The sequence below is a fragment of the Mycteria americana genome, chromosome 8, assembly GCF_035582795.1.
Source record: "Mycteria americana isolate JAX WOST 10 ecotype Jacksonville Zoo and Gardens chromosome 8, USCA_MyAme_1.0, whole genome shotgun sequence".
NCBI lineage: Eukaryota > Metazoa > Chordata > Aves > Ciconiiformes > Ciconiidae > Mycteria > Mycteria americana.
Genome location: NC_134372.1, coordinates 27108728 through 27129529, shown reverse-complemented (window position 1 = coordinate 27129529; position 20802 = coordinate 27108728). Strand labels below are relative to the sequence as shown.

The following is a 20802-nucleotide window of genomic DNA, read 5'->3' as shown; positions in this document are numbered from 1 at the left end:
CGGCCACCTCCTGCTACCCTGCTGGAGGACAATGGGGAGCAGCCTGCAGCAGCCACCCCACTGTTCCTGGCCCTGCGGAGGTGCTGGCGAGGTGACGGGCGCTGTGCGGTGCGTGGCCGGCGCCTGTCTGGCGTTTATCCTCTTAGCCACCCTGCGGGGATCCGGCATTAATTCACCCTTAAACACCGGATTGTCAGAAACTGGAAAGGAAAGAATCGGCAGATTATCCCCCCGGCGCTGGTCTTAAACACGGGGAGCAGCAGCTGCCGGTCAAGGAGAGCCGGGACGGCACTTTGCCCTGTGTTCCGTGGGGACACGGCCCTGGGCTCGTCGCTGTCCCCCAGCAAAGGCTACTGGCAGCCCATCCCCACTCCTCTCCCTGTGATGTTTTGTGCCCCCCCCCCCCCCCCCCCCCCCCAGCCAGCTCCAGGCTGGTTAATGAAATAAATAACATGAAATAAATGTGGGGTCCCCCCGTAAAGCTGAGGGATCAGCAGTGACTGCTCAGCCCCCCAGGATGCACCATGGCACAACAATCCAGGCAGCATTTCCCAGCCATGGATGCTGGCAGGTGACCAGGGCAGCTGGGATGACATCCCCGAGGTCGGGGATCACATGTTTAAGTGACCAGACCTCGCAGGAAGAGGGTTTGCAATGAAACAAGAAATAATTTTCCCTGTCTCAATGAGGACAGCGATAATTAGGCTTCTCGCTTGCACACCGAAGGCTTTGAGACACAGGCCAGCATGCAAACGCTTCCCCAGACCAAAACCACAACTGTGCCCTGTGACCAGCCGTGGCGATATTTCTGGGACAGCCTTGAAGTCACCCGGGAATCAGACACTGCAGCAACTCATACTCACGGCACACAGCTGCTTTTCTCATCACTCCTGCTTGCAGCTGAGCCTCGCGCAGCAGACAGGGCTGTCACAGTTCCAGGACACGGTGGCGCTCACGTTGGACAGAGGATTTTGGCGGTCCAGGTGCTGTTGCCTTTACCAAGTGGGATGGTGTCGCACGTGCCAGCCAGATCTACCTGCCGCCACTGCTGGGAGCCTTGGGGCCATGCCAGCGAGGAGCTGTTGATCTGTGTGATAGATGGGTTGGCCCATTTGCAATTTTAATGTCCCTTTAGGTGGCAGGGCGGGGGGAGATGGCTGTTCCCTGGAGAGCGGGGAGGTTGCCTTACCAATGCACATCTAGGGGAAATGGTTTACCACAATGGGTTTTAGTATGCTAGGAAAAAAAAATCTGAAGTTTGCAGCATAACAGCAAGAGGGATGGGAATAACAGCATATACCATGGATTGACACAAGTTTAACCAAGTTAAACTCCAGCACGTCATCTTGGTTTGACTTCAACGAGTCCCACTTGGCCCTGGATTAGAACTTCAGTTCCCTGTTTTTTTCACCTATATCATCTAATCTAAAAACCCCTCCTCTTTTCTCTGCAAACCCCAATTTCCTTGATGACTGTTAATAGGACCAAATATGGCAGGACCAAAATAAAAGGGATGGAAAACGGGATTTCTTTCAGAAAATTGTCTGATGCCACTAGAGTTGCCCATCAGAGGACAAGCTATCAGCTGCTGAAAAGAAAAAAAGAGAAATACTCACACCGTGTTTTCCTAAGATGTCCTTTAAAGTAAAGAAACCATTTGACCCATCTGTAAAGGGAATAACCTTTATGTCTAGCCCTGAAAAGCAGCTGTCGGGTGACGACAGGGCGGTGGGAATCCCCAGTCCAGCCCTCCCCAGGGCCGTCAGGGTACCGTGGGCTGCCCGGCATGGCTGCAGGCAATGCGCTGGGGGGACAGAGCTGCAGAGCCCCCCCCAGTCACCCTCCCCAGGGGCTGGTCCAGGCAGCATCTGCCCTCCAATCCCTGGAGCAAACCCAGAGCTTGGGAAGGGCACAAGGGGCATCCCACAGCAGAGAGAACAGGAGAAATGTAAAAGCGTCTTTTAATATAAATATAAATCCATCTGAAGGGCTGCAGGACGGGACCATGCCCCGCGAGGGATGCCCAGGGGGAAGGTGGGCTTGGTGGGGACCGCGGGCACCAGGGCCCGGCCAGCGCCAGGGGACTGACCCGGGGCATCGGCTGAGCACCCTGTGGGTGGGCAGGGCTAGAGCCAGGGCACCAGCAGCGGCAGGGCCAGCAGGGCCAGGAGAGGGGGGTGGGGAGGGGTGGCCGAGCCCCGCAGCGTGGCCTGGTTGGTCTCGGCAGCTGGCAAGCCACGGGTGCTGGCCAGGCGTCCCCGGGCGCTGCACAGCTCCTGCAGGTTCCCCTGGAACTGGATCTTGCGGGACTCCTGGCGCAGCGATTCCCAGATGGCGGCCGCTTCCTCAGGGCAGCTCGACAGCACCTCGCTGGCACAGGCGTGGAAGTCATCCCAGGACCTGGGGAGATGGGCAGGAGTGAGGGGGACCACTGGTGGCAGGTCACCCAGCCATCCCAGCAGCTCCCACAGGGACGGGGACACTCACTTGCAGATGGTATCCAGCTCCTGTGCCTCCTCACCACCCTCCTCCCGTTGCTGCTGGACACTCTGGGCCATGCTGTCCCCCAGGCTGATGAGGCAGCCAGCAAAGCCCTTGTAGATGGTGTCACACTTCCCTGCCACGCTGATGGGCTCCTGGCTTGCGGCTGCAGGGAACAGGAGATGGAGCTGAGCCCCCACGGACTCCCCTAACGGCCATCGCCCACCCAGCTCAGGGGTGCACGCGGGGCAGGTGTCACCGGGTGGGGGTGACACCAGGCTCCAAAATGTGGCGAGGGGCTGGCACCCCCTTCCGCATCCTGCTGGACCCCCTGGCATCCTCTCCCCAGGCACTCAGAATGAACCTTCGCCCCTGGCCTGGGAGCCCAACACGGCACAATGCGATGACCCTGCAAGTGACGCTGCCATTAGCTGCAGGGGAAGAGCAGTGTGCAGGCCGCTTCGCCTTGGACCTCCTGGGCTCTCCCCAGAGCCATCTGTCCCAGCTTTTATCCCCTGACAGCAAAGATTAATTTGTGACTACACAGAAAAAAAACAAAAGCAAAGGCTCAGCAAGCTGGAGTCCCTGCTCCTACTGCAGCAGGAGGGAAGAGGAATAGGGGAAGGGGAGAGGAATAGGGGAAGGGGAGAGCGGGAGGATGAAAGGGGATGGGGAAAGGGAAAGGAAAAGCATAAAAGGACAAGGCACAAGTGCAACTCTGGCTGCTTCACCCTGGAAAGTCCCAATTCCCTGCTCTGCTCCGCAAGGGATGAACCACCAGGACTGGCCAAACCCTGGTGCCGACCACGGGATGGTGGGTGACAGGGTGTGTTGGGGACGATCTGCAAGTGCCATCCATGGCTAGGGGGAAGCCCAAAAAGAGCCAGTGTGTGGCTGGGTCACAGGAAAATGCTGCATGGTTGGCTTGGCTCTGCCCCAGGTGTCCCGCAGGGCCAGATGGATGTGGGTTCCCTGGGCCATGTCACAGGAGTTGTGACTTTTGGAAGTGCTGTGGGTGGGTGCCTGGGAGCTCTCTAAACTGAGGATGCTAAAAAGCATGAGGACAGTCCCAGAGGGGTCCCCTGTGGAAAGAAGCTCCCAGAAGCAGCTGAAAGTTGCCCAGTGGCTGCCAAGGCAGCCAGGATGTCTCCAGGGAGCTGTGTGCCATGCTGCTGGCATCCTGTGCCTGTGCCCCTGGAACAAGGCCCTGAGCAAAGTGGCTGTGGCTGAGACTAGTGCTGGGGCAAGCCTGAAACCTCAGCCTGTCATGGAGCACGGCGGGTGTTTGTGATGAGAAACCCCCTGAGCACATCACCAAAGAAAGTCTCAGATTGATGCCAGCCATGTGGGTCACAAGTATCACAGGTATTGACAGAGGAAGCGGGACCTGTTGCTCCTCTTTCAAGCCCCAGGCAACAAGCGCGTCTCCCACCAGCCCAGGGACACACCAGCTGGTAGGGCCAACAGATGCCTTCCTTCGGCTGTCTGGTCCCTGCTGCAGGCTGGGTTTTGGCCTCCCAGGCTCCACTAACACCTAGCACAAGCCCTCCCCTTCGCCCATCTCCCTCGGTGCGAGGCTGGGCAGGCAGGAGAAATTAGGAGAGCAAATCACCTCCACCACCCTGTTGCAAAACGATGTGGAAAAAATCTGCCCCTGGCTCCATCAGAAAGCGAGCCCCAAGGGAAGCACAGGGAGGAAGTTTCCCAGGGTGCTGCAACAGCATCGCTGGCTCCCAAGCGAGTGCCAACGCAGTCGTCCTGCTTCGGGGGAAGGGCCCGAATCATCCACCGTCTGAGCGCGAAAACTGCCTGAGGCTTGGCAGTCCCCAGTCCTCCACCCTCCGTGCAGTACTGGACCAGGTTAGCCCCCAGACCCCTGCATCCCTCTTCAGGGCAGGGATGCCACTGGGTACAGCTGCGCCTGGAGCCGGACGGTGTCCTCCCTCTGCTCTGGGAGGAGCAGGAGAGCATGGAGGCGGCACGTTGGTGCCGGTGAGGTGCAGGATCTGCCGGATGACCGTTCCCCAGCGGGCAGGATGCCCTCCAGGCCCCTGAAGGAGGACAGGCAGGGAAAGCCACCAGGATCATGGGGTCGGCAGACAGGGCTGGCTTGGGGCACCGCTCTGGGCTGGAGAGCCGGAGCCTGGGGGCTGTCCCTGCCTGAGCAGAGAGATCCCCGGGAAGTGCTGCGAAGCCGCTTTCCTCCTTGCCCGGCACTGCAGGACGGCAGAAGACAGGGCAACGGTGGGTCGCTGAGCCTCGGGGCAATCGGGCACCCCGATCCTCGCAGCTAGAGAGCGCACAGGCGGCGCAGGGGCAATGAAGCCGGCGGCCGGGGGTCCCGCTCCCACCCACCAGCCCCCCCCAGCCCCCGGCCGCCCCCCCCCCCCCCCCCCCGCCCCGGCGGCACTCACCGAGGTGCAGGAGCAGCGGGCACACGACGCCCAACAGCCGCCAGCAGCCGCAGCCCATGGTGCGGACCCCGCCGCCGCCACCGTGTGCTCCGCGCCCCGCCGCCGCCGCCGCCGCCGGCAGCCCCGGCCCCGCCGCCCCGCCCCCGGCCCCGCCCCGGCATCGCGCCCCTGCCCGCCTCTGGCTCCCAGCCCCGGGCTGAGCCCTCCCTGCCTGCCCCCGCGGGTGGGTGGAGGAGCACCCCGGGGCTGGATCCCAGACGATGCAACCCCAGGAGCGAGGAGCAGCGGGAGACGCTTTTGCTGTGAAAAGGGCAATTAGCGTCTCCTTTCTGCGGAGAGCAGGCCCCCACCATCTGTAACAAAGCCTCCCGGCTCGCCCGGGAAGGAAAGACCGCTGCACCCAGCTGGACTCACCTAGGAAAGCTCAAGCAAAGACTGGGGAAAGAAAGGGCATCCCAGCCCCTCGCCTCCCGCTCCAGGCTAGGGATTTTCACATTTCACATGGTCCAGGGCCACGCTGCCTTCCAAAGGCCGCGCAGCCTTTCCTCTGCAGCACAACCTTTTTTTTTTTTTTTCTCAAAAAGTTGTTTATTGAATTGTTCTTAATGTTATTTCCAAAAAAAATTTTCAAAATTTAGATAAAAAGAAAAACCCTGGTGTAAAATCAAAACAAACGTCTGAACCATGGACATGCTCCGATACACAACAGAACCAATGGCCCCCAGGGGCTCTCGCAGCTTGCTGCTGCCTGACCCTCCCAACCCAGAGCACACACAGCCCCCCTGCCCAAACCTGCCCACACCACGTAGGATGGGCTGGACACCCCACTGCAGTGCCAGTGCAGATCTGGAGTTAATGAAACCCCCTTCCTGCTTGGCCAATATCCTTCCCAGCTACTCACCCCACAAGGGAGGAGGAGTTTGAGTTCTTGACTAAGATACAGGTACTAGTTTCTGGTCAACAAGGAGCACATGTTCCCAGCAGCCCCCTTGCTCAGGGCTCAGCGTGCACCTCCCTTCTCCTCTGCTCATGGCAGCAGACTCCAAACTAAAGGGGTAAGAAATCCACAGGCTGCTACTGAATGCAACTTGGACTGCCAGCCAGGCCTCAGGGATGGCTTCGCAGGTGAAGAAGAGACTTAATTCTCTCAAAAAGAGGCTATTTAGGAAAATAAGCCAAGTGAGCGTTCAGTAACTATTTGGGACTATACACAGATGGCATTTGCCTTAGAGACATCACACACATGTTGATAGATTTCTTGGCAAGAGCTCTTAACACAAGCCATAGGTGGTTAGTAACTACTGGATCTGCTGGGTGGGCTTCCATGGAGCAGCCCACAAGATAGCCAGGTCCTCCTAGGTCATGCTGGGGGTGACCAGGCCCTGGAGCATGATCATGAGGCGACGGGCAGGCTTGCTCAGCGTGTTGTTGGGTTCCACCTGGAGGAACTGGAAGAGCTTCTGCCGTACCTGATTCATGACTGACCCCATGTGGTCTCGGGTGATGGGGTCACTGTGGTCCAGGTGCATCACCGCTTCTTCTAAGTAACTGAAGGAGAGTGACCAGGGTTAGAACCAAACCCAACATGCGATCCCAATCTGATTCAGTTCATTTTAGCACTGAAGATGCACAATTCTGCTCCTCCACCCACCCAAACTCAGTGCAGTATGCTCAGTCATCAGAAAATAAAGGTCACTGACTCATAGCAGAGTCCACTTATCCCTTCTTCAACACATAAGGGCAGCCTATATATTTTCCAGCCTGCAGTATGTGCAACACAACCTGGCTGCCTGAACCAAGCAGGCACAACAGCAAGCCAGAACTCCCTGCAGAGCTGGAGGTGGCACTTGGCCACAGGCCATGCCTGGTCACAGCTCTGTAGATATTTTCTTTGATGCCTTTTTAGCATAAGCAGAATTAGTCACTTATTAGACAGTAAAAATCCTCAGCAGTGAGGCTTATTTCATGTAGGGATAGATATATTTAAGGTCTTCTTCCAATATGTCTATCGAGGAAGGAATGGGGGAAGAGCAAGAATTTTACCAACAAGCCATTCTGGAGTTCAGACGAGCCATAAACTTTCAGACTGCAGCCTGAGAGTAAGGCAATGTGGTCACTGCAAAAGGTTTTCACTAACAGACCAGCTTGAACTTAACAGCAGCAACTTTAACTCCAGTTACCAGCTCATCTGTAACTTAAAGCTCTTTTTCAGCTTTTCTAGCTTGCTTTATCCATATTGTTAACTTGAGTTAAAAAACTCAATTTAAGTCATTTTCCATACGAGCCATGGTTAAAACCTGCCGGTACCTTAACAAGTTAGTTTTTTAGGACAGATAACAGGGTTTTGACTCGCTCACTAAAAATGTTCATGGCAAGTATCAGCACAGTCACTATTTTGCCACACAAACTTTGCTTAGAAGATCTAACAGACATTACTTCCAGTCGCTCCTGCTGCCACCTCCCACTGAGCCTGTCTGGCAGTCATGACAAGAAACTGTCGACACGAAGTCCAACAATGGGTTAAGAATTGAGGACAGAGCAAAGTTGCTCTGGATATTAAACTATCCAGGAAACATGGCACTATCCCTCCTTTTACCTCCCCAGGGGAGTTGTTCCTTGGTTAAAGGAGATTGCTGCACAGACCTCATAATATTTACAGACTACAGTCTAGGAGGTAACAGCACCTACAGCTGGGTACCCCTTCTACTACTACCTCTGGGCAGCAAAGCTTTCTGTGGCGATGCCTACATCTTTTTCAAAGTCATTACTGGTTGGTTCACATGCCAGTAACAGACTACAGAAGGTCCAACCTTCATTGGAGCACCACCTTCCACTTCCAGGCAGTGAATTTAAAGCCAGAGCCAGGAACAGGTCTGCATAGGTTCAGACTCAGTGCTCTGATCATACTTACTTCAACTTCAGTTCCGTACGAGTACCCAAATCCGAGGAGAGCTGCTGAATGAGAGAGAGCAGCACAGGCTGGGACAGCGGGCACGGCTGCTGTCCAAATACTTGCTGAGTATCCACAGTCTCACAGACATACAGGACCAGGTTGAGATCAGCTGCTGTTAGAGCCTGCAAGGAAGACACAACTAGAAATGCAGAGGAAACAACAGGCAGGTGAGGGACAAAGGACAGAGCATGAGGCAGCCCTCTGCCTTGGGGCAGCTCAATGGCTTGTCAGCCTCCTCTGGAAGTAGAAGTCTCTGCAAACCCCGCTGTACATGCAAGCAAGACCATGTTTAGGCTCTCAGTCTATGCTCAGAGGACACTTGTGTCTGTTCTAAACTGAACAGACCACAATCAGACAGAGGGGAGCAGGTTACAGTTAGCAGCACAGAGCAGGGCCATGTTTCCATCCCCTGCCAGCCCACTGGCATGGCATTGCTATTATTCCCAGAGGAGTTAGTCTGCAGCAGCTCAAATGGATCTGCCTACATATTCAAAGACAAAGGCAAGGTCAGGACTCTGCTGGTAGATCTGCCTGGAGAGGCTTATGAAGCTGTTGTTCTTCAGGGGTGCACCACGTGCCACCAGTGATGGCAAAACACTCTGGCTTACTGTAGCACTGACACTGTCCTGACAGGGCATGGGCAGGGAAGAAGGAACTTAACTGCCACCAAATCATGGAACTTGCACAGCTCTGGCTCAATCTGCATGAAAGTTCAGCTGCACCCCCTTGGGCAGCCTGCTGCCACAGGTCTTTTCAGGCGACTCCTGTATGAGTTGTAGGATTATGTCCCCAGCTCAAGGAGCCCTTTTTCACCCCACTCCATCCCCCAACAAGCAGTGATGGCCACTACCAGGAAGCCTAGGTACCTGCTGGAAAGCTTGGTTGAGGTGTCCCTGCTGGAGCAGCTGAAGGATGTGAGTTTGCTGAGACTGGAAATCCAAGTGAGCAGATGGGATTGGAGTCCCAGCTGCCGAGCGCATTGCCTGGACGATGCTCGAGGTGACAGCTGCTTGCTGCTCTTTCATAGCCAGGCTCACTTCTCCTTTAATGACTCTCTGCACCTGGGCCAAAATAGCCTCCTGCATGCTAAAAAAACAAAACAAAACAAAACCCAAACAAAACCAAAACAACAATCAGGCATCTCTGAAAATGAAGAGCTGAGGGACAACATTGCACAAAGTTTGTATCATGAAGCTTGTATCAGCAAGAAAGCACAGGTTTGCTTGCTTATTGTAGCGTGGCTACCAAAGGGTTAATACAAATTGCTCTGAGGCACAAGCATTGGAAACACGCTGCGCAAGGTAGCTCTGTGGCCATCGTCATCATGGAAGATGCTGGGATTCTGTGCAGGGAAAGTGATGTTTCAGGGAACTGAATCTCTCTTTATACAGCATTTTAAGTCTTTAATGTCTCTGCCTTACAAGCAAGTCTACTAAGCTCTAGGTTCATCTCTGAATGGGCCCAGCTTTCTATATCAGATCCATTAGATGCAGTTTCCTAGCCTGCAGATGACACCTTTAGAATGAGAACACACTTCCACTGAGCCCCTGACTTCTCCACAAAAGAACAGTTCACAATGCAGGCTCTGCTGGTGTGCGTTACACCTTTTCCCCCCCCAAGGGCTAGATCCTCCCCTCTTACAAAGGGTACAAAGCATTGAACCTGCTCTACCACAGATAAAATAGCAGGACTTCCCTGGGAGCAAGCACAGCCCATGCAACAAGACCAGAATTTAATCTGGTAGCCTTCCTGGCAAGTCTGGTCTGCATCGAAGACCCCAATGTGCTCTGACATATGTTCTAGTGGCTTAAAACAGACAGGGACATTCTGCCCTGCAGGTGACCACCAGCCAGTCTTAATGCCTGGCAACCCCCACCAGCTTCATGGTGCAAATGTGCTGAAGGCACTGCCAGGATCACATCTTGAAACCAGGATGGCCAAGCACAAATTGCTGCAGAGCAGCTGGGAGGACAGAGTAGCCTGCAGAAACTGTTGGTATGCCTGAGGACACACAGTAAAGAAGAAAAGCCCTCAAAAGACCAGAAGAACATTTCAGAACAGGAAGGCTAGTCAGAATTGAGTGTGCTTTTGGGCTGCCTCAGGTCCTTCTGTCCTCCAACATGCACATGGGATGCTGTGAAAAGCAGGCCCTGAGCTCCCACACACAGCAGCAATACATCTGGTTGTTAGAAACCTTCTGTGGTCTTCGTTTTGTGCCCTACAGGGCAACAGTTACACCAGCCCACATGCTTTGCCATACTGTGCACAGAGCCAACAAGCAGCTGTACAGTGGCAAATGGCTTGTTCCACAACTAGCAGGGAGAGGTTTTTACTACACACATGTATACCTCTCACTGACATCTCTCTCCACAAGCCCAGCTGTCAACTTACTTGCCCACGATAATATGCAGCTGATGCTGCACCTCAGCATGTACACTGGCTGTGACAGTGGAAGCCAACTGCTCCGTGGTGCTCTGGAAGGTGCTGATGAGCTGTCGAAGCTGATTCAGCAGTGGGTCCCGGACCTCCTGTTCTCGTACCTTCTTGTTCTTCAAGTGAGTCTCAAGCTGCTGGATATCTGCAACAATAAGGAAGGAAGATGCTTGTGCCATCGGTACCTGTGATAATGGTCAGGGCAGATATCCAGCTGCTAGGCTCTACACGTTCTCCAGTAGAAACAATTACTGAACCAGTGTATGAGTGCAGGAGAGAGGAGAGAACACAAGCCTTGTTTTGGGCTGCATTACACTAACCTAGAAACCCTGCTTCCAGCCTCCCCATCATGCAGGATTACATGACACAGCAACAAAGCCACCAGTTCTCTTGTGACAGACCTTTACAGACACTGTTTGTTCAGGCCAAGATAAAGGTGGGAGCCAGGGTATTTTATTTCATACACAGTGTGAGTTGTGATCTGCATTAGTGACGGATTTCAATGTCAATGAAGAAAGAGGAGGACCATTTCTGACAAAAAAAAAAACCAAACCACAACCATGTCTGCAGATATTAAAAAGCTGTATTTTAAAATATTTTATGAACTGGTCTGATCAAAAGGAAGAATATAAGCTCTATTTACTTGTAGGAGACTTGTGAGGAAAAGGAAGGGTGCAAAATAAACAGCAGCTGGAGACACTGCAGATCTACAGACAACAGAAGTCGCTGTGCCAGCACTAGCCAACTTCAGGCCCCCTCAGAAACCAGCTCTGCAGAGTAATACCTGGCTGGCCTTCCAGAAGGCCAAGGAACTGCACCCCAAGCCTGAGAAGAGGAAAGATCTTATCCAGTGCATCAGTGTACAATTTTCCTTACTTAAGAGTAGAGTTTTCTTTTTTCCAGCCTGACCATGTCTGTCTACACTGTTCAGCTGTTATTTAACCTCTGATCATCCCTGTACCCTTCTCTAAACCTTCCCCAATTCCATTACCCCTCTGAGGGACTGCTGCCCTCTCCATACATCATCTTCCTCATTTCAGGATGGGGTAATCATACAGCTGGGCTTTTCTACTTAATTGATGAAGTCACAGATTCACAGAATGAGGCCAAGTGTTTTGCTGCATGGGCTACAAAGACCAGAGGTGAATCTCTGTCCTTACAGCCCCACCCACAAAAACCTCCTCACTTCTGCTTCCGTTTCCCAAGCGTGAAATGGAGCACGCAGATGGGCTAAGAGGTTAAACAGTCACCAGTGAAACTCTGAAAGGCAAAGACATAAGAAAAGGCCAACTTGCTGTCAGCCACTAATGCAAATATGCTGTGCAGAGAAAACTCAGAGAAGAAAACCTACTTACATTCCTGTGTGCCCTGCTTGAAGGTGTCATTGATTTGCTGGAACATGGACTGGCAGCTCTTCTCGAAGGCTGGCAATACGACGCTCTGAAATGCTTCCCTGTAAGCTGACTGAATCGGCCCCTGCAGGGTATCGGCTGTTGCCCTCACAATGGTATCTGTAAGGTTCTTACAAGCACACACAGAAGAGATTCCAGAAAATTAACAACAGCCTGCTGCAGACCAAAGATGTGAGCAAACACTGTAGGTCCCTGCAATACACCCACACCAGGTAAGGACAGCCCAGTATCAGAAGCATGTATTCCCTCAGCTCTTTCCACTGACCAGGCTGCACCATGACTACAGCAGGCAGAGCACCTGCTTGCTGAGGGGCTGCCTGAGAACATCACGATTTCCCTGTAGTTCAGCTGTAGAGCAAGGGAAGGTGGCACAGTCAGGCATGGCTCCTTTCCCCTTCCCCTTCTTCCCTCCCACAATCCACCATTCCCTGACAAGGTAAGTAAGTTCTGCTCCCTAAATAATGTAGAAATTGAGAACAGAGTGGAGAGCAGAAGAGCCAGTCAAACTTTCACCACTTGACTGATTGAGATGGCTCTAAAAACACTGCTGTAGTGAGAATTCTCTACTCTAGTAGAAAATGAACAACTTGGTAAATGAAAGAAAGGACTAATAAGGCAAAGTGGGCAGGGGAGTACACAACAAGCTTGCTCTTGAGACCAGGAAAGAGCTTTGACTGGCAGCTAAACTGACCTTACTTGTAGATATAGGTGAGGGGAAGAGGTATGAGGAGTCACTATGCAGGCAGGTGACAACTCAATGTCCCCAGGAAAAGCTACAGTCTGGTTCTCCTTACCTTTGATTTCACTAGCTTGGTGATACTCTCTTTCAGTGTGCTCTCAACAGCAGTGAGCTTGGCGGCAATGGTGTTACTCAGCTGGCCAGCAATAGGGTCCATGCTCTTGGAAATGCCTAGGCACAACACAAACATGTCAACGTTGCAGCTTTAAGCCTAGAGTCACACTTCAAAACCTGGAAAAGAAAATGGAGTCAAACTCTTCTTGGATATGACACAGTGAGGGGCAATGGTCACAAGCTCTGGCTCGGGAAGCTAAGGTTGGACTTTAGGAGAAACTTTTTGCTAGGAAGGTGATACAGCTCTGGAAGTCACCAGAGAGGCTGTGGAATCTCCAACCTTGAAGGTTTTCAAGACTTGCCCCAACAAAGTCATAGCTGACCTGATCCAGAATAGTGGGTAGCCCTGCTTCAAGCAGAATAGTGGACACTAATGGCTGCAGAAGGCTTTCCCACCACCATTTCTTTGAACATTTCCTTATATGGATGGTGCCAGTGCGTCAAGGTAGGGCAAAGACAAGTTTAAGTTTGCTCCAGTCAAGTCTCAACATTTCCAAAGTCATTAGCCTCTTTTGCCTTCCTCCATCAAACAGACTCCAGAAACTTTATCGATTATAATGGAAGGTCAGACCATGCTCTCTGAAAAGGTATCCCCTCTGGGAGCCTGCTTCATACTCCTTCCAAACCACAATTCTTCTTCTCAGATTACAGTGGGGCCCGCAACAGTTTAAAGTGCAATGGCTAGTCTTGATATAACCTAACTCCTACTTCATATAGTGCCAACACTTTTACGCAGCATGCTTTCAATCCCTATGGGGATAACTGTAGGGATCCACCTTCAAAACCTAGGCAGCAACACTCACATTGGGGTACGGTCTTCTTCATCTCCTCACGAATGGTCCTCTCCAGACGGTTACACACAGCAGTGGAAAGGGACTGAGAGAGCTGCTGAGACAGATGCTCCTGGAGCTGCCCATTGCGCTGCTGTCCTTCCGTCAGTGCTCGGTCTAGTCTTCTCTCTAATGAGAATGCATGTTAAGGAGGACAAACAACGGATTTCCTCTCTAGCCTCAACACTCCTGTCCACAAAGATGGACACTAGCTTCACCTCCAGAGGCTCAGTGAGAGCAAATCTGCAGCTCTGGTGAAAGAGTGGTCTAATAACATTGCTGATGTGTTCCTGTAAACAACAGGGTGCTCTTAAACAAATGACCAGGGCGAGAGAAGAGCTCTGGAAGGCGTGGCAGAAAAGCCAAACAGCTAAAAGAAGCTCGACAGTAGTGTTCCCTACATATTGTGGGTTAACTTAGCTGCCCCTGTAGGCAGCTCAGCCCCACACAGCTGCTCACTCACTCCTTTGCAGTGGGATGGGGGAGAGAAGAGGAAGGGTAAAAGTAAGCAAGCTCAAGGGTTGAGATAAAGACAGTAAAACAAAAGTAAAACAGTAAAACAAAAGCTGCACATGCAAGGCAAGCAAAATAAGGAATTAATTTACTGCTTCCCATCGGTGGGCAGGTGTTCAGCCATCCCCAGGAAAGCAGGGCTCCATCACATGTTAACGGTGACTTGGGAGGACAAGCGCCATCACACCGAACGTCCCCTCTTCCTCCTCCTTTCCCCTAGCTTTTACTGCTGAGCACAACGTCATATGGTATGGGACATCCCTTTGGTCAATTGGGGTCAGCTGTTCCAGCTGTGTTCCCTCCCTACTTCTTGCCCACTCCCAGCCTGCTCACTGGTGGAGCAGTGTGAGAAACAGAGAAGGCCTTGATAGGGTTTAGCAATAGTAAAAACATCAGTGTGTTATCAACATTGTTTTGGTCACAAATCCAAAACATACCACTATACAAGCTGCTATGAAGAAAATTAACTCCATCCCAGCCAAAACAACTACAGAAACCAAGAAGCCCAATATCCATAAAAAGCAAATTGCTAAAAACGTTTCTACAGCATGGAACTGGTGGACATAAGTGATATAGTGCATGGGAACAAACCCAGGCTTAATAAAAGCTACTCATACCTCATGAAGCTACCAAGCTCTCTGAAGGAGCCAACACACAAACACCGAGATGCACGTGCATCTTAAAAAAAAACCAAAAAAAAAACCCCACCCACACCAAAAAACCCCCCAATAAAACAAACAGTGAAAAGACAATTCAGCTGCTGACAAAATTCAGTGCAGGTATAAAGTTGTGCAGATAAGGAAAAATTATTCTAATATTACAATATAGCTCTAGGCTCTGAACTTCAGTAGAAAGCTATCTGAATTACCTATGAAAATATCAGCCTGATGGTCAAAAAGGAAAATCCAAGACTAATTAATAGAGAAAACAGAAATCATTGTCACATCATAGAAGTTAAGAGTGGTTTCAGACATGATGTTGGCTAGAGCTGCTCAGTTTGGGGAACATGACCAAATTCAGTGCAGCAAAAGATGTACAGGAACTGACTACTCACAATACAATAAAAATAACTGGACACCAGGTTTGAAAACACCAAAAGAAAGTACCATTCAGACAACACATAAGGGACCCGTGGACAACCAGATGTATATATGGGTACAGACAAGATAATTCTATATTCAGCTATGCAGTATGGCAGTCAGATGCTATTTCTGGTGCAAGTACTGACTTGCCTTAAGGAGGAAAGGACCATCCCGAAATTACTCTTGTGCAACTGGCCACTGCCTGACGTAGGATAATGTATTAGGTGCTAGTCCACTCCAGCGTTACAGCGCTTATGGACTTAATGGGTAACTAGAAGATTTAGTGGCATGGAGAAAGTATTGGTGGTTCTCCGTTCTATTTCTGAGTTTCTTTGCCCTTCGAAAGGGACCAAAAGGAACTGAAATAGTTATATTGCAGCCAGGCAATTTTACTGCACCTGTGGCCCACACTACCAAGATCCCTGAACTTTCTTAGCCTTCCTTATGTCTCTAGTCTGCCTTGCGGCCTTCCACTCCTTAACTGCCACACAACATCTGCAAAAAAGGATACGCTCCTGCTCCTGCTGGGAGTCAATCACCCTCTCCACATGACCCATAAGTGAGCTCTGAATGGCATCAAGGTGATCTGTGAGTCTCTGCAGCAGCTCCATCTGGTTCTGACGCAGCTCAGAGAGCTCCCGCTGTTGGCTCCTCAATATGCACATCAGCTCATCCTGGAACTCTGGTGTCACCTATGTGTGGACAGGACAAGCATTCATTTCTAACAGGATCAGAGGTCAGTCAACCTTTCTGCTAGGTATTAAGTCAACCCCTGTGCCTAGGACTGAAGTATAACACGTAAAACAGAAAACGGGGCCAGCTTAATGCCTATTTTTAAGACTTTTGTCCAAGAAATAAACTGATAAAGCAAGGTACATGAAGTTCCTGCATGGAATTCATAAATGGTTGCTTAGAATATCAACTGTTTAGACTCAAGACCCCTTCAAAGCTCTGGCATCTAAAAGAAAGCAGAAGAAAACAGATCCTGTTCACTTTTGGCCAGATACTGAGAGAAAGTGGTTAGGCCTCTGAATGTAAATAATGACCTCAAACACTTACGAAAGAGCTGTGCAATCAGTAGAGTAAGAAGGAGGTTTCCTAGAGCACTTTTTCAGCTCTTTCACTTATTTATGAATAACCAAGCAACTGGAGAAGTATACATCTCTAGTTCATTGTCTCTTCACCTGCTCAAATATCTAAAGGAGGCACACACATCAAAGGCAATTTAAAGAAATGTATGCAACTTGGCTGAGAGCATTTTCTGCCAGATATGAAGGTACTATTAACAGGGATAAGAAATTCCAACAGGCCAGTCCCACTGTGACCCTTACTTTGCTGGGAACAGTTTATCCTGCTGCTGACACACGTGAGTCATCTCAGCAGGGAAGAGGAAATGAGTGGTAGATCTTAGATGATATAGGGCTTGTGAGAACACAGAAACACATCGATATGCAAAGGTGAGAAGGAAGCCATCAGTCTGGATAGCGCTGAGCAGCTCCTGTTCTCTGACTTGCACAGCAGAGAAGGGCAATACCAAGCCCAAGCCTGCTCAGGCACATCAGGGGCCATCTCAGCCTGCTCAGGCACAGCAGGGGCCCACGGTATTTCAGGGAACTGGGCTGAAGGTCTCAGGTCTTTAGTAAGACAGTAAATAGAGCTGAAGCATCATGCCCTTGGGACAGACTGCAGAGCAGCTCTGACTCACCTGGTTGTTAGATGATCTTGGTGACTGGTTCACATCCCTGGAAATAAAAAGAGAAAAAAGTAGTAATCCAATTATGTCAATTAAGTGCTCTTATTATCCAAGTCTTCTGCCAAAACAGATCACACATTTTATGGTTGCTTTAGATCTTACACTCCAGCTCATACTTCTGTTTTGCCTAGTATAACACGAAGAGCGACTGGAACATGATGAAATCCCAGTCCTTACAGCACTGTGACTCCATCATTTGCACTATCCACAGGCCCTGAAGTTCCTAACAGACTGGTCTCTTCACAGTGAGATTTGAACCAAGTCTTAATGAGGACTGTTACAAAGAACAACATAGGTTGATTTTTCAGTTTTGTCCAAATTCAAAGCCAGGGAAGGCTTTGCCAAACAGCTTTTGAAGGTCTCCTGATATTTTACAAAGAAAAACCAAGTACTCATTTGTTAAATATAGAATTAATGAGCTTCAAATCATCTAGAATGATTCCAGCTCTCAAGGTGAAGAAACTAGTGATGGACTCCAGCATATACAGCAGAATAAAGAAAAACACTGAACTGATCCACTAATACCGCATGTCTCCATCAAAGTCACAGATCTATGAATATTCAAATGCTACCAGAAGGAAAGTAAACATTTTTTTTTCCCAGAAAGCATCCATTCAGCAACTTTATAAGGATTGAGGCAGGAAAAATTGAAGTAATTTTGGAGGCTAAGAGCTTCTGCGTGTCACAGTACAGGACCACAGCCAGAAACTTAATGCCATAGCCCATCTTTGTTGTAATCTGCACAGCCAGAGATCCAAATCATGGAGCTACGGGAACACAAGAAGAGGAGAGAACCCCATGCAGAAGCTGTGCTGCTCTCCTCTCATTAATGCAGACAGGTTGGTCTAATTTGCCACGGGCAGACCTTTCCAGCCACCAATTTTCACTTACAAGACATTCATATGGGCACGTTTAGAAACACACAAAAGCAGTAAGCAGGTAACGAACAATAGATAGTGTTGAACAAGGGCGCTGTGCCAGTGTTCAGAAGCCAATTAGAAATAGAGTCCATGTTAAGTTGTACTCACAGCATCACAGTTCCAATGAAGCCTTCACTGAAACTGGCAAATGGATTCAGTGTCCCCCCACAACGTGCAATTTACCTCCCACACATCTTCTGAATCCCAGGCCATATTTTGGATTTTGAGTCCCAGTTGGAAAGGTAGTGCAGTACCTACTCCCACACCCCTGTGTGGCAGTCAGTGTCTGAGTAACCAGCGACACTTTCTGTGGGGTTACTGCCATTTGCAAAATGGGGTGAGGGTTGGGAGCACTTGGCCACAGCCCAGCCTCAGACCCTAGTCTCACTGCTAATGGCTACATCAGGTTGTGGCCCTGCACAGCTGATCCCACAGCCACCTGTATTCTGGCAAGCCCAGCGTACCCGTCATCTTTCTTGCCCTTCCGCTTTAGCTTTGGGGAAGCCCGAGGGGATGCCTTGGCTTTCCAGTCCTTCACAGGCAGCCTCTGTGTAGACGCTTTGGCACCAAATCCACCTGTCGTAGAAGCCAAGCTTGCTACTTCATCATCATGGTCACTATGAAGGAACAGCAGGGGAGATGATGTCACTTGCAATACTGGAGAGGGTTAGCCTTCACTAAGTGGAGGGGATTCACACTCTGCTCTTCATCCACACATGGCCAGAGTCATGCAGCTAAGGACGCCTGCTACCTTGGTCTTTAACACAGAGACCTCTACAGAGCTCAGCATGTGCTGCTCTGCTTTGATCCAGGTCTGCTCAGGCTGAGCTCAAGTGCTGCATAGCAAGACTTGAAGGGTCTCTGCATTAGGGACAACTGTGGTTCAGGCAGCATGGCAGAATGATGCCTGTTCTTGCTGCATACACACACTAGCACATAAGCCCTAGGATGTGATGCTGACCCAGCAGGGAACCCATGCATAGCATATCCTTACAGCTTTACAGACAGAAAGCACTTAATGCAGCAAGTATTGCAGGAACAGAGGAGAATCAGGTTAAGCCTAGGAAGTACATGATCCTCAGTACCTTGGAGTCTTTCAGCTGCTGACCAGCAATCCAATACGGGCTGCACGTTTCAGTCTGAATTTAAGCGTGGATTATAAATGAACCCTCAGCTGTCAAACAGGGCTGAGCTTGCCAGGCACACAGAATGTGCCCATGGAGCTTTAGGGTGGCTCATGAGGGAGCAAAGACGTCAAAAGCAAGAAACTAACTCCTGAGATACCCTCACTACCTTATCTAAGGCACAGTATTTGGACACTGATCCCTTAATAGGTTTTCACGGATAATTAAACCAAGCTTGGTCCATGCTCTTAGGAGCAGCACAGTCAAACCTTTCCCTACAGAGAGTAAATTGGACAAATGCCCAGAGGTCAATCTCGTGATCAGCTGAAGTCATCAGAACATTATGGAAGCTGAACTGCATACACACATTAAGTCAGGAGACAAAGCAAAGACATTCACCCCACATGTGAAGGCTTGCTGGGGACAGAAGCACAAATGCAGCCTGAACTGAGTCCATGCAGGGCAGCCCAGAGGGGGCTGAGCACTCTGGTACCTTTGTTCTGCACTAGCATCCTGGCTGTCATGCTGCAGCAGGTGGTAGCTGTGTCGATGATAGGAAGAGCTCTTGTGCTTTTCTTCAACCTCATCCCTTGGGCTAGAGGAGAAAAAAAAGAAAATACTATCATGAAAGTCTCTTTCAGCTTGGGTATTTGCTCACTCCACTTCTCATGAGAGATCCTGATAGAAGGTCTAAACCAAACAAAAACCCCACACCTATCTGCACAGATCCAGAAAGTGGGAGGTGCTGTTTAGAGGTACTAAACACTCGAACTTCTCCATGAGTTTTTCTGGGGGCCTTAAGAAGGGAGAAGCAGCTCAGCTATGCTTCAGGCACTAACCAAGAACAATCTCCCAACAGATGTTCATGCAAGACAGGTAAACCACTACTCAAAATGGGCAGTACAGTGTACTTCAGTGAATAGCATCATCTTGGGTTTGTTTTTCCTCAAGTAATACTGATCACTGGGGCAAAAATCATCAGTGCTTCTCAGTTCTTTCAAATGTCTGAGGAAGCGTGCATATTCGATGGGTTAGCTCTACCAGACAGAACAGAATTGTAACACTGAATCCAGTCCAAGTTTCATAAAGATTTTGAAAGCAAATTGCACATGCTTCTAAGCTGTAAACTAGGTCTGACTTCAGCTTGCAGGAAGATCTTTAGACAGGAGTAAGCACTTGTTACTTTTACATAGGATGATGGCTTGACTGAGCCGGAATGTAAAAAAAAAAATAAAGATAGAAATCTCTCAGATCCAGAGATATCTGATACTCTGATATGAGAAGTCCTGAAGAGTTCAAAGACAGAGTGGGATTGAGGGGAGTTGCAAACTCCTATAAAAGTATTTTCTCAACTTCAAATTATCAGCAAAAGCAAAACCACTGCTTTTGAGACACAGCCTCAGTGCCCTCCCCAGAGTCACCAGAATTGATATCGTTTCCTGAAGCAGCATCCTCAGGTGTGGAGGCACAAGGCAAGGCCTTTCTCTTGCAATTCTGATGGGAGGGAACAGCCCCGGATAGTTTGAGGGACAACACTGACACTCTTATCCTGCTAGTCCTGTTGAAAAGGAGGGTGTTTGCAGGCTCTCATGGTGCATGCAGCCTTGGCCTAGACAGACTCTGGAGGTGCATCTTGTTCCCGTCCCACTACAAGACACAGACACTGATTCTGTGGTGAATCCTAGCACTGCTCCAGTTAACAGGTTGCTCCTGGTAAGCAGGCGTATGTGATGTTGCCCCATTCTGCATGCCTGCTCCACAGAGGCATTGCCATTCATTTTCTGACTTTTAAAGTACTTTATTTATAATGCTAGCTGCACAGAGCCAATCCTAGAAGAGAAGATATACAATTAACCTATAATCAAACCTGTCAATTATGTGCTAATTGATTCCTTTCAACAAAAGCATGCAGGAATGCATCACCTGGGGGAGAATTTAGCTTCTACTGGTTTTACTTCCAGAGTTAAAAAAAAAAAAAAATAAATTCCCATCTCAAGTCTCCATTCCCAGGTGAACATGAAGGCCAATAAAGTA

At 50.1% G+C, this 20802-nt stretch overlaps 2 protein-coding genes across 6 annotated transcripts in view; both read right to left on the bottom strand.

The window, feature by feature from the left end:
• Positions 1-1949: 1949 nt before the first annotated feature.
• NRN1L (neuritin 1 like) lies at positions 1950-5036 on the bottom strand. Of its 3 annotated transcripts, none has more exons than XM_075510330.1 (3): positions 4896-5036; positions 2488-2647; positions 1950-2400 (listed from the first exon to the last, which is right to left on the bottom strand). In XM_075510330.1, the coding sequence occupies exons 1-3, from the start codon at positions 4951-4953 to the stop codon at positions 2127-2129; spliced, it is 492 nt and encodes a 163-aa protein (XP_075366445.1). In that variant the 5' UTR covers positions 4954-5036; the 3' UTR covers positions 1950-2126. The 3 variants fall into 3 exon arrangements, with proteins under 3 accessions (XP_075366445.1, XP_075366443.1, XP_075366444.1); XM_075510328.1 differs by lacking the exon at positions 4896-5036 and adding an exon at positions 4395-4838; XM_075510329.1 differs by lacking the exon at positions 4896-5036 and adding an exon at positions 4094-4532.
• Positions 5037-5511: 475 nt separating this feature from the next.
• Positions 5512-20802, bottom strand: part of EDC4 (enhancer of mRNA decapping 4) — a 38075-nt gene continuing 22784 nt past the window's right edge. Inside the window, exons 19-29 of one of the 3 annotated variants that reach the window (XM_075510324.1) lie at positions 19262-19363; positions 18109-18261; positions 16677-16713; positions 15483-15663; positions 13350-13505; positions 12488-12603; positions 11637-11802; positions 10240-10426; positions 8715-8934; positions 7807-7970; positions 5513-6443 (exon numbers count right to left, since the gene is read on the bottom strand). In XM_075510324.1, the coding sequence (XP_075366439.1) occupies positions 6251-6443; positions 7807-7970; positions 8715-8934; positions 10240-10426; positions 11637-11802; positions 12488-12603; positions 13350-13505; positions 15483-15663; positions 16677-16713; positions 18109-18261; positions 19262-19363 (1675 nt within the window). In that variant the 3' untranslated portion in view covers positions 5513-6250. Of the gene's footprint in view, positions 6444-7806; positions 7971-8714; positions 8935-10239; positions 10427-11636; positions 11803-12487; positions 12604-13349; positions 13506-15482; positions 15664-16676; positions 16714-18108; positions 18262-19261; positions 19364-20802 lie in introns of all 3 variants that reach the window. The other 2 variants (XM_075510326.1, XM_075510327.1) reach the window with 2 other exon arrangements.